At 36.8% G+C, this 13,385-nt stretch overlaps 1 protein-coding gene across 4 annotated transcripts; it reads right to left on the bottom strand.

Annotated features, from left to right (window-relative positions):
* Positions 1-227: 227 nt before the first annotated feature.
* LOC136256530 (uncharacterized) lies at positions 228-12,594 on the bottom strand. Of its 4 annotated transcripts, XM_066049511.1 has the most exons (11): positions 12,143-12,594; positions 11,600-11,961; positions 9,349-9,519; positions 8,038-8,175; positions 7,871-7,976; positions 6,896-6,969; positions 5,616-5,653; positions 5,385-5,528; positions 5,212-5,329; positions 4,308-4,356; positions 228-556 (listed from the first exon to the last, which is right to left on the bottom strand). In XM_066049511.1, the coding sequence occupies exons 2-11, from the start codon at positions 11,933-11,935 to the stop codon at positions 450-452; spliced, it is 1,281 nt and encodes a 426-aa protein (XP_065905583.1). In that variant the 5' UTR covers positions 11,936-11,961; positions 12,143-12,594; the 3' UTR covers positions 228-449. The 4 variants fall into 4 exon arrangements, with proteins under 4 accessions (XP_065905583.1, XP_065905580.1, XP_065905582.1 ...); XM_066049508.1 differs by having other exon boundaries at positions 11,600-12,594; XM_066049510.1 differs by having other exon boundaries at positions 5,226-5,329; positions 11,600-12,594.
* Between the last annotated feature and the right edge of the window lie 791 nt (positions 12,595-13,385).

Here is a 13,385-nt window from a genome sequence, read left to right as displayed (position 1 = left end):
TTTGAAGAGCAGACATGTGTGGTTTTGACTCCCACAAGTTTCAAGGCTTGAGAAACCCCATACTACATTGTGTACTTTTATGGCTTCGTGTATAATGAAAGTCATAAGTAAAAATTAATATCAGACGTATGAATCTAAAGAGATATTAAAAAATTTTTTTTGTAGCAGATCAAATTTCAATATCTTGTGTATTGTTTCATTTCCCCCCACGTTACTATGTGGTTGAGTTATTAGCTCAACATACACATGAACACAATGTACTACACATACATATTAAATATAATTTATATATACAATCATTTATAAAAAGTATAAAAATTCTATAAAGCAGTAAAGGGTGAAGTCCTTTATGGTACTTTGTACATACCTGTAATATGTAACACAATTCTAGCACAGAAAGGAAATGATGTACAAAATGTTATTTCATGTGCATGTTAGTAGGTTTCTTGTTAGCTGGTACGACACATGTAAGAACTTGGAGTGACAGTAGATTCACTGTGATGTGTGGCCGATGCTAGAATAGGGTCCTCTGTAGATCTAGCTTGATCGGATGATTCTAATATTTACAGCACATACAAAGAAAATGGTAAAAGTACTTACATGCATGTATAGAGAATACTACTATATACCATAAATAGGGAAATTTTCACTCAAGGAAATTTAAAGTGTTATATGTTCGCGGGCAGCCTAGGCCACAAAAATATTTTACCACTGAATTTTTCTGTACAACAAATAATTAAACACGTAGAGATATTTAATTTCTATGCTGCATCTGCAGTCAGCACATCGATGGGATTAAAAGCTAGCACTGTTGTTGCTACGTGCCGGTGCTGTTGCCTTAGTCTCATGCACCAGAGAAATAAGTGCACACAGAAGATACAAGATTAAGGTATGACAATGTTAAACAGGTATTTGTTGTACAATGAACATGGACCCCTGCTGCTGTGGCTAAGCTAGGTCTACACATACAATGGCATGCAAATTAATTCTGATGGAGAGGGCCTGTAAGCCATTCTTTTTTTCTCCAACAGAATACTCATTCCTCAGTGTTTATACTAGTATGCTAGTTTTGTCCTGTGTAATATACATGAACGGACTTGCAAAAAGGTACCTTCCACACATTTTACATGCCAGCAAACAAAATGATGTAACACTTTACTCCTTGTGCTGCTTAACTTGCTCTTAGTCCAAAATGCAGCTACAGATACGGTAGTTACACTCGTGGAAATTTTTAGGCAATTAAACGCCATGATAAAATGTTATGAAACTTCAAAATAAAAATGGGTCAAATTTCGTTTGTGAAAAGATACCTTTTTGCAAATCCAGTCACATAATTATTATAACATCAATCCACCAAGCAATATTTCACGAGTAGAAAATATTCATGAGAGTAAATAGTTCACGTAATTTATTTTCGTTGGTTGAGGCAACCATAAAATATTCTCACCGTCGAATATTTCCCAATCTACAGTATTTAGCAGCTTTTAAGCTTTTTTTTTACTGTGACATGAAATAAATCTCTAAACTCAACCTTAGTATGATAATACCGTATATTATAGGGATTGTTGAGGTTACACTTTCTCACAAAAATGCTAACCGTAAATCAGCCTCATAATACCTTCATGGTACATGGCAGTATTGGATAGGTATAATCAGGTGCCTCAGTGCAGCTTGAAACATTTCCAACAGGTTGCTATGCAATTTTAAAAGTATTTTATTCAGTGGAAGTTTTCTCTGCTGACTGATTGACTGACTGATGCCTTCAGACAAGCATAACTCAGTAACAGCCTAAGGCTACCGGCTTGATTTTTCCGTATTAGATGTCTCTTTGGACCGACACATGCCTTTTGGCATACCGCAGTATGTACAATGTACAAATCATGGACTTACTTTTGTCCTCCTTTGTGTCCCATTTCTTTTTGCTGGTTGTGCAGTCTGTAGCATGAAAATGGCTTCTACATATGCTATCAGTTTATAATGGAAATTGTCCGTATTTTTCATAGTGACTGGATTGATTGCAGAGGCACTTCTTGCACTGCATGCATTTTATATATAATGCTGTGTAATGCATTGAACTTACCTGAAAATGAAGCGTAATGGCCACTTCACTTTCAAGTAATTGATGGTTAGGATGCATGTTATTAATAATGATTACCATATAGTAAAAAAGTTTGATGGTAAAAAAGTTTGGCGAAAACCCACTATTGCAAAATTATGGTTAGGATGCCCGTTATTAATAATGATTACCATATAGTAAAAAAGTTTGGTGGTAAAAAAGTTTGGCGAAAACCCACTATTGCAAAATTGACAAAAAAAACTTTGGCGAATGGGGCTTCACCAGACATGGGGCAAAGTACATGAGTACTTATACTTAAGTACAGACTAGAAAGTACTTGTACTTTATCTAAATACTTTCTTAATTTCCCCAATGTACTTGTACTTATACTCAAGTACTTTGCTAAGTACTTGTATGTACTTGAGTACTTAAAGTACTTTTAAGTACTGCAAACATTGTATGCAGTGGGTGTACAATGAGAATAACAAAATTGTATGAAGGTGCAGTTTACAACTTCTTGCAATTCTTCTAGTGCCTTCCCCAACCTTACTGTGTGTTATGTAGCCACGATTAATGATCTCATAGCATTCTGGCAAACAAAAACAATGCTACTGTTTAAGTCAGTGCATTTTAAGAGTTTAAGAGGGAGAATGGTTGACAAAAACCTGAAAGTACCAACCCCCTAAAACAGGGGTGGAGGAAGTAGTTGATATGAGGGGGGGCTGACCAGGGGTGGATCCAGACTTATGGAAAAAAATGAACTGAAGTACTACATTGTCTCTGGATTGATAAGGTGAGACCAAAAAAAAAAAAAAAAAGGTCGCAACCAGCTGACAATAACTCCCCACCTACGAATTTATACTGATAAACTACATAAATCCTTACATAGCTCACTACACACTGCTCTAATACTGTGATTGCTTTATTAGAGTGACTGCTCTATTAGAGTATCTCGATCTTGATCACGCCCCACTCCAAGAAGGATAATTTAGCGTGATATCATTCTGAGGGGGGCTAAGCCCCCTCCCCCCCCCCCCCCCCCCTTTCCGCCGCCTATGCCCTAAAGCACACTTACATTCAATAATACACTGAATACAGTGTGTATTTTGCTATAGCAAAATGTACTTGTATTTTACTTAAGTACTTCCAGTATGTACTTGTACTTTACTTAAGTACTCTCTTGACAACTGCTGGAGCACTTGTACTTCGAAAATTCAAAAGTAGTTGCACTTTACTCAAGTACTTTTAAATGTACTTGGCCCCATGTCTAGGCTTCACGTGAGCTACCACGTACTGTACCGCCCGAATACAACATCGCTACATGCAAGTGCGAGCGATTACACAACTCGTCAATTAAGGAGCATGGCAGCCATTTCAACCGTGAGTCTTTATCCCTTGCATTGAGGGATGACAACTCACATGAAAACGGCTGCCACACCCCTTAATCAGCAAGCATTTTAATCACTTGCATTTTTGCATAGCAACATTGCATTCGAGTGGTAGCTATCGCACAAGTGTAAGCATTGTTTGTTGGTTCTTGTATAAATGTCGAGAGCAATGTTTGGATTTTTGTGAACTCTTGTGGGACAATGAACCTCACGACAATCGAAGGGAAGGCTTGGAAATACCTGTCACGATACTTCGATACTCATCCTTTCAACATGGCTAATCTGCTTATGTAATTGCTAAGAATAATTGGTGGATAAAACTTTGGCAATTGTAATGCTATTCGCCGAATTTGCTGCAAAGTTTTTTACCGCCAAAGTTTTTTACTGTATGGTATGTCCAGCATTGTTCTTTCTTTTGATGTAGTTTGCACTGGTTCACTAGTCATAATTATGTTCCAATAAAAATAAACAAACAAGTACAAGGAAAAATTAAGAATTTTAAATTTGATCAGGAATATTAGGAAAAAAGGTAATGAAACAAGGGAGGTCACCTTTATAAGAAGATATACTATACTAGTAGAAATTTAATCCCTAATTCGGTCCTGACTAACTAAAATGGAACTATTGGCTACTCGTTCAGTGGATTAATGAAATGTTCTATTATGTTAGAAACTTTAGTACACATAGCACTAATCATTGGTGAGCCATAACACTCTAAACTATTTAAAATTGGCATTTTTGATATTTGCAAATAGCCAGTTTTCTCAGAGACAGTTACATTTTTAAAGCAAACAAGCAACTTAACTTCCCCAAGTGTTGTATGCTGTATAATAATTGCACTGCATGTGTTATACTGAGTTTACCTTTAGCATCTGGATTCTTAATAGGGCTGCTTCCAGGTGACTGGCCTTGCTACAGAATGAGCAATGCACAAATAAAATGTGTAGTCAAAATTACACATGATGCAGTCCATAAAAGGATTCTAGTATTTTATATAGTTACAGCTATACTACTACAATAGACATTAATCACTACTTCAGTCATGGCTATACTATTAAATGAAGTAGAATGTCAACTAGTATACCATATAGCAGGTTAATTTTGAAGGGGTAATTTTTGAAGAGCAGCTGGTAAAATTAATTTTGTAGGTTTTAATTTTGTTTGCTTAAACGTCGCGCATAGCACCAATAAAAATAATTTGGGTAGTGTGCATTTAACCAAGCAGATTGTTATCAAGATGGTGACCACGTGTACCCTAATGATAAGGAGATATCATGCATACAACGAAATATGGACCACTACGGTAGGGGAAATTTCAAAACTAAAACAAAAAAAGCGTGAATCGTTGCAAATGTCCATGTGCAAAGGAAAATCTTGAGTAGCTTTGGGGTCCAGTTGTTTACTAGTAATTGGCTTGAAATAGCCCACCCATGACACACCGTTTCAATTGTAGTCCAACAGTTATACATGTACATTTCTGTAGCACGAGTTCATATGTAGTAGCAAGCACCAAGCAAGTTCCAGGCTTAGCTATGTGTAATTTTAAATCTATTGTGCATATAGCACCTTTTCATTTTCATAGAACTACTGGTCTTTGAACAATGCGAAAATTAAGCTCCTTTGAAAATAACCCGTTATATGATAGCTGCAGGTATATACAACCTCTCTTGTTTCATAGTGTTTATTTATATTATCCCTATAAAAATTATACTCAAATTTAATTTCTCTTATAGGTACTTACATTAGTATGCATGCATGTAAACTTACAGTTACTTGCTCACGCCAAATGTCCATCATTTTTGAGAAGTTGTCTTGGTTTTTCGTCATTTGCACATGTACATTTTGCTGAGTAATCTGCTCCCTTTCATCACTTTTTTGGCGTATACTAAAAGTGACAAAATTGTTGGTAATTAAGACACTACTAATGAATGAATGTTTACATTTCATGTTGCTGAAGACTTTCGCTTTTTGCATTTAAAACTTGTTGCAGTGCTGAGCACTGTTGTTTATATTCTTCACATTCTTTAAAGAGGGCAATTAGTTGTGTTGGATCAACCAGCATCCGATGCTCTTTATTCTCCAACCTGGAATGTATTATTAATAGGTACACTGCCATTATAGTACTACAGTATATACATATACACAGAATAATAGAGCATAAAAGCACTTACAATTTTTCAAAGGAAAACAGTGTTGCTTCTTTAGAGTCCTATTATACATAGGAGAAATGCAAAATAATATATATTGAATACATATGTGGTGTTATCAGCATTATTTCTTGTCTTAAATGTTACCCATCAAGTGATCTTAAAACATTCTGTAAGGGAAATTTAGTTGTTGTTGTGCTATAGGTTCCTGCTGGTAGCTAATCAAGCTTCTTTATTCGTTCGTACCAAAATAGCTAATTCACAATATTACTAGGGTACTTCAATTCAACATGTCTTACTTCAAATTATTCATTTTGTAATTATGCTATGATATGTTTAAATTTCAGCAGGGGCAGTGGAGCAGGCCAAAGAGTAATTTGGCAATGAAATTTACCCAAAACAGTTTGAAGCAGATTTGTTGTTGTTCTTGGGGGTCTGGGCTTGCCCCCAGGAACATTTTCATAGTTTTGAAACCCAGAGAATGTATAGACTATTTTATTATGTTTTTAGAAATAGCTAGCTACTTACAGTTTTTAAAAGAAATGTAAAGGTAACTGTTTTACTAGAGTACTTGACTTCTCTATGAGAGTACAGTATCTCTATATTTTTTGCAAGCATTGTCCAAGTGAGGGGGCCAGCCCCCCTACCTCCCCATTTTCACTGCCTATGTATTTCAGTATTGTCGTCAATGTGTTTGTAAGCTGGCCTATTATTGGAATTACTGGCTGTTTCTAGTGATAGATGCCCAACTAATTGGTATTTATTTGGTATTGCTAATAGTCTCGTGCCCAGATCCCACCAACTGCATTGTTGATTATGGTCTGGTGATTTACGCTAAGTTTTTGGGCTTGCCGCCATATTGTTTATGCATTTGTACCCATGATTCCAGTCAGCCATCTTCGTTGTTCTAGCTTATCAAATCGCATTACAGCTGAATTAAAGCATCTGATTGGTCAGAAAGGAAAAAATGGCATAGGGCCCAAAACTCTTGCGTTTGTCACCAGACCCTACTCAACGCAATGGGTGGGGTCTGGGCATGAGACTACATTGGTAATTGACCTTTATATATTTCCATTTAAAACACATCAGTGTCAGATTATTGGTTCATCACTATTACTTACACATGCTGGAAACAATTTCAGGAAGGGACATAATTACATAACAGCACTAACTGGCAGGAGTTAGTTCTTTATGGTATGTCATTTCACATTAGGAAGATCCCTACTATTAAGTACCAGAGACCTTCGGCAAAGTGTCTTTGCAAGCATGGATGCAACATACATGTAGAGTTACCATTTACTCACTTTGACAGGTTCTTTAATTTTACTGTGCACTTCGCCATTCAAATTATTTGTAATATCATCATTTTTGGCTGTTTCTGTGTATGTATATATGTAGATATAAACAAAAGTACACTACAAATTCATATACACATGTAGCTACGCATGCATGTATACATTAGTACATGGTTTAATCATTATACCTCTATTTGGCACTATTTGACACTGTCTAATTTCTTTTGACCACCACAATTATTGAATATAAAACAGTCCGAACTTATGACGCTTGTATGAAAACAATGAATACAGATAGTTGTAAACTTAATATGCCAGAATCAGTATGCGAACTTTGCTTAGAAATTACTTATGTGACTATCTAGAAGTAAATTTAATGGTATAAAGTATATATGTCACAATACTTGGTGCAGCACCTTGTTCCAATAGAGTATTTCGAATTGCAACAGGGTCAAAGCTTGTCGATATAGCAGTAACTTCCTAGGTGAAACATTTTAAGACAGTCCTTCCAACCCCAGCCACACTCTCGAGTTCTTGCAAACTATAATATACAATTAACCCTGGTTCACAAGGATTAATAGCTACCATGCCTTTACTAGCAACACTCAGTGCTCACAAGCATGCGTTGCATTTGGGTGGTACTATATAGGTTAGAGCTTCGTTTTCTTGATGAATGCAGCTACTAGTAAGTCACCATGTAGGACATTTGACTGAATCAAGTTTTTTGACATGGACATCTTGTGATTCTCTGCAATTCCTGTTTAAATATACCTCTTATTATTGTCATTTGCTTTTAAGAGTTGAGATATTGTGGGTTTTACTTGCTAGGATAACTAAGAGGCTACACAGATAGCATCAATTGTGTGCTGAATAACACACATAAAATGCTTACAGTATGTATAGACACAAGTGTGTTATTGAGCACACAGCCATGACTTGATGCTATCTGTGTAGCTTCTTTAGTTATCCTAGAATATATAATACCTTTCTCATCAAATAAAAATAAATTATTAGTTTCTGCGAGTGAAGCTGCTGACTCTTTCATGGGAGCTGCTGCTTCTAATTTTGGTGACTTATCTCCTTTCATGGCCTATGTGCAATCAAATAAAACTAATTAAAATCACATTAAACATATAATATGTTTCACTTACTGAAGCACTACTTGTGTGGTCACTATCACTTGATGACTTTTTATTGTCACCAGATGGCTTGATTTCATCATCTTTAGCAGATGAGACCTTCACAGGTGATGCTGCTTTAACTTCTGTAAATTTTAGTAGTTGTTCTACCTGCACATACATATGTATGTAGAATTTGCAAGCAATGTAAAAGATTAACTAAACAACTATGTATGTACTGTACCTAGGCATATACATAGTGCCACTTTAGGCTTGCTGTATACACATACTGTATTTGACTGGTTAACAGCCGCAGCTCATATACTAGCCGCCCCCGGATAGTAGCTGCTCCACAGCCTAGAATTATTGTCATAAGAACCGCCCTCGGATAAGAGCCATTGCTTGTATCTGAACATACTGTTGCAAGTGTTGACTAGACAAAGAAATCAGACAAAGGAGTTGTTTTAAGCCAGGAAATAGCGTTTTTGAGAGAAGTTAAAATGAATGACAGTATTGACAAATAATTAAACAAGCATGTCCAACCTCCTCTGGGCGGTTACTATCCGAGGTTGGTTACTATGAGCTTGTGTGACAGCAGTCCATGGCATTTATATGGATTCACGGGCGACTGATCTTTAAGCGCCACCTAATATTATTGACATTAATTGCATTCTTTAATTCGTATTTCATGTGACCCTCAATAGTCTCAATACAAAAACTACAAACAGTGGGGTTGAGTGGGGTAGACTTGATAATCAGATCACTCTTCACGTAAGCTTTATGAAGATAAACTTTGACTTGTGAAAACGATTAGGATTTGGGTGAAATACTTTTTTGTACGCATAACTTCACCTGACTAAAATCTTATACGTATTTGTAGACAGAAATCCCGACATCTCACCGAGACAATCCTTTACTTCACTTCATAAAACAGACTTTCGTAAAATTAGTTTTAGCAGTGTGTCCAACCTCCTCTGGTAGCCGTTTTCGCATAGTAGCTGCCCTCGGATAGTACCTGCCTTTGCATAGTAGCTGCCTTCGCATAGTAGCCGCAGGGTATTGCTTGCTGAAAGTTATAGTAGCCACGGCTATTAACCAGTCAAATGCGGTAACCAACAGTATGTAAACTATAACTAGAAACCTTCTTGTCTCAAATGCATAGCAATAGTACAAAAAGGTATGCTTTTCTTATAATATCATGACAGCACTATCCAGGTCACATGAGTCATCCAGATTAGTGATGCTGACTCTGTCTATATATCAAGTTTTTACTATGGACTACAGGTTAAATTATCCATGGTAAGTAAACATTGTTGTTTGCTCTAAATTGTACACCATGCATACCTCATTGTAAACCTGGTGATTTAAATCCTTTTCCATAATAAATGCTTGAATTTCTGAGTAATCTGTTTTGCTGACGACGATAATGACACTCTCTTGTTGTTTACCAGGTAACCATTTTCCAGGAGTAGGATAAGGAGGAGCAGGCTTTAATTTTTCTGACTCAGAAGATTGCTATGGAATAACAAAGTAATGTAAAAGCATTACACATGTACAAAGTATTTGACTAACTGTACTACTGTAATTAATGTGCAAACTCACTTTCACAGTGCTGTGGCTACACTTTATACTATTGGTTATACATACAGTTAACTTTCCTCATCATAGCTTAATGTTGGTCACTTCTTTCAGACCATGTGAATCAGCATGATATATATACCCTCCATGGATGTGAAACTAACCATGTGAGTGCATTATGTTCCTGCAGAAAGGCAGTGATCCTATCCTAGTTTTGTGCTTGAAAAAGATACATCTTTTTTGTTATTGTATACAAGAGAAAACCTTTAATAGGTCTTATACGATGGTCATTCCATAAACACTAATATTTTTGTTGGTAATAGCTACAGATACAGATTCTGTGTTTGATTCCTAGTGAACCATGTTCGTCTACATGTTTTCAGAGAAACAGTCTAAAGAACTATCAGTTTTCACTCACTAGCCACGATGCTTATATTTGCAGGTATGTACTAAACTGTACTTTAAAATCATTTTGCTACGGCGTGAGTTTCATCACCAGCTTCTATCGTTCATAATTAAGGACCAACCTGCCATAATAACATTGTCAATTCTGCTTGCAATGAATAATTCCTCACAAAGATTTCAAGGCCATTTCATCATTGAGAGAATGCAAAAACATCAAATTTAGCAGCCATTTTAATGGGGAACAAAACTATAGCCTAGAACCAGTGGCACTTATTAGTTTCATATCAATGGGTTGTATATTATCTATGGATATTGTGATTGCCAGTTCACATGGTTGCAGTCATTTTAACAAGATCTGTTTTAGGGACCCTCAAAACAAAATGGTACCCAGAAAATACAGCAGGCTTTAATTTAAAAATTAACACTCTTGAAAATACTTTAAATTTTCCATGGACTTGTCTGTTCATGGTAGCAAACATAGTTACTGTCTGCTTGATTATTGAACATTGCTCAAAAGCATAATAGATTATTTTCAAAGCACAGTTAGCTCAAGCCTAGTTGTTGCTACTTTGTAGGGCTGCAACTAAGAAGCTGAAATTTCACCAGGACATACACTCAGCTATGAAGATCATAAATATTTCAACAATTCCTGGTTTTTTCAGGTCTGTAATACACTTATTTTTGGTGGCAGCATTTTGGGAAAGACTTACATGTCATTTCAGGAGATTTAATTTTATGAAGCATGAGATGAATGTGTCAAACAGGATAACCTTATATACCACATAAACCACAGTAGTTAAGCCATCTTGCCGAGTTCCCAAGTTACTGGTATAGCATCATAATTATGCTGTTTCGGTCTCTCTTCATCACTTGAACATGGTTTAGAGAAACTGGTCGATTATCAGACACTATCACATGGGGAATGCAACTGCTGGCCCAACCACATGACCATGAAGTATTTAATAGTTATACCATGGCCACGAGGGATTTGCCTGATATATATGCCCAAGCCCGAGTGGACTACTGGACTGGAACACTGCATGGACTAGCTGACATATTTTAGTTTTTACACAATCTGTGTTTACTGAGTCTTGCTCGGATGGACAAATGACTTGAACTTGATGACAGGCAAGTAAGAAATTTAAAGTTGTCTGTCTTCAGAACCTTATGACAAATTATTCAAATAATTTTTTAAATAATTTCTACAGTGCATTTGAGAGTTGTGTGAGAGGCAGTTGACTAAGTTACTGCATGCAGTTTACTAGGTTTTATATGTAGCCGGGCTAATGACAGCTCAAAGCATACACTGTAGCCAGTCTCCCATAAGTGCAGAATTTGAGATGCTGTATACTTGAATACTATATCAAGTATCCTAACATAAAATATAAAAGTTGAATGCTGCTAGAATTAGGTAAAATAGTGGAACCTCCACATAAAGGACACTTTGGGACCAGCTAATTTTGATCAAATTTTATCATCATAAGAAGGTTGTTCCTAGGGTGTACAAGGAATTCAGAAACTGCCCTTATAGAGTGGTTAAATGTGCGATGTCTATTGAAATTGAAAAATCACTCTGGCTTTAATGTATATAGCACTATAACTAGTTACTGACCTCTGTGGACTGCTTTGCAGCCTTCTTCTTGTGTGATGCATGCATCGTTGGTTGCTGCCTCTCACAGGCAACATTTTCTGATAGGGTACTTTGTGGCTCTAGCACCATTGCTTGGATTTTTTTGCACAAGCTATCACACATTGCATCCCATGATGTCATGAGCTCTTGTTGTAATAATTGTTTTAAATGCTCTCTTAATTCAGCACCTGATGGTTGTTTCTCCTTAACAAATTGTTGAAATGTTTCTGTCATCATAATATCACCCTTTTCAAACCCTTGGCACATAGTCTTATGCATAATTCTCAACGATCCTCGAATCTCATTCACTTGCAGCATCAGTTCGTCCTGACGTGTCACGCTCACTGTAAATGGAAATGTAAAGAATTGTCGTGTCATTAGCATAGACTGATCAGCGGCAAAGGGCCCTTGTTCTTTTTCAGAACATGTAACTGGCAATGGTAACGAAGTGTACTCCGAATCCTGAGTGGAGGAGCGCATCTCTCCTTGTTTATTACTTATCGACTCGTGTGGCTCACTACTAACATCCGTGCTGGCTGTCGCAGCATCTCCTGAAGCCATGGTACACTGCAGCTGAATTAAAAACTCGCAAGCAAATTAAATCGAAGCCTTAATGATGATCTATCCAGCTATTTCTTAGAAATACTTAAATGTTTTCCCAAATACGCATAATGACATCGGCACATCTCGTGCGCGGCATAAAGAGTGGGCGTGAAACATATAATGAATACAAGTACGCGTAGAAACTAGCTAGCAGTAGATGTCATTAATGCATGTGTGTAGTTACAAAACTAATAATAATATAGGCTTTGGACACACAGATGGGGGTATTAACATTAACAACAAAAGTGGGTGTGGCAATGCAAGGAGTAAAAGGGGAAAATAAATAAGACATACATAGCTACCCGCCACACAAACATGCGCATGTGGTTGTTAAGATCTAGAATTCTATAACCAGTTTGGGAAATTTCGTGTCAAGATATGCAGCTGCTCATGCAGTCAGATTTGTTTCCGTCTTGGTTTATTAAGTTTACTCAGTTTTTTAAAGTAATAGTAGTGCCATAATGCCACTGAGTTTTCAGTTAATTTTGTTCTGAGCAATGATGTTTGGATGATTTATTGTCTCAGGACAACTGCTTGCCTACATTCCGGGTAAAAAACACTAAACATGAGTTCAGTGTAGCCACACAATGTGCACTTAATACCACATTGAATGTACAAACACTGTGTTATAGTGCAAAAGCAATACACTGTTGAACCATTTTGTCAAAATTTTACTCATCAAAATGCTTGATCATCTGATTTGTCAAAATTTTACCTCATCAAATATTTGGGCCTTCGTTAAAACCCGGAACGGACCGGACCGGACCGGACCTGAATTTTATTGTTGAGGAGCGCGTATCCAACTAAAATAAATTTCGGTGCGCTTGCAAGGGATACAGGACGTGGACTCTGTTCTTCATTTGCACTCAGGGCACGATTGTCTACTGATATCCAGAGTGGCTGGTGATTTCGAAGCAAATATAGTCGTATACTGGTATTTATACAAGTTTGCGAAGCGGAAACGTAGCGTATTACAAGGACTGGATACTCTCACCGTAGCTAACAATGGTGGCGACATACAAGCTAGCCAAGACTGGTCATAGATAATATAACTAACTGGAATGATCTGTATACATACCGTACGCAAGGAAATTTAGACTTAAGAAAATTTTGACTAAGGCCACACCAAGTCAAACCTTAGTTTCTGGTCACCCGCCCGCATGGT

This window comes from Dysidea avara, chromosome 5 (assembly GCF_963678975.1).
Source record: "Dysidea avara chromosome 5, odDysAvar1.4, whole genome shotgun sequence".
Taxonomy (NCBI): Eukaryota; Metazoa; Porifera; class Demospongiae; order Dictyoceratida; family Dysideidae; genus Dysidea; species Dysidea avara.
Note: the sequence above shows the minus strand (reverse complement) of the source record. Positions and strands in the feature narration are given on the sequence as shown.

Bases quoted from the DNA above. Each gene is read 5' to 3' on its own strand.
- LOC136256530 (XM_066049508.1), bottom strand. From the start codon at position 12,178: ATGGCTTCAGGAGATGCTGCGACAGCCAGCACGGATGTTAGTAGTGAG. The intron at 9,520-11,599 runs GTCAGTAACTAG...GTTATTCCATAG, and splicing joins CTGCAAAGCAGTCCACAGAG to CAATCTTCTGAGTCAGAAAA. The intron at 5,330-5,384 runs GTAAACATTCAT...TGTCACTTTTAG, and splicing joins AGTCTTCAGCAACATGAAAT to TATACGCCAAAAAAGTGATG.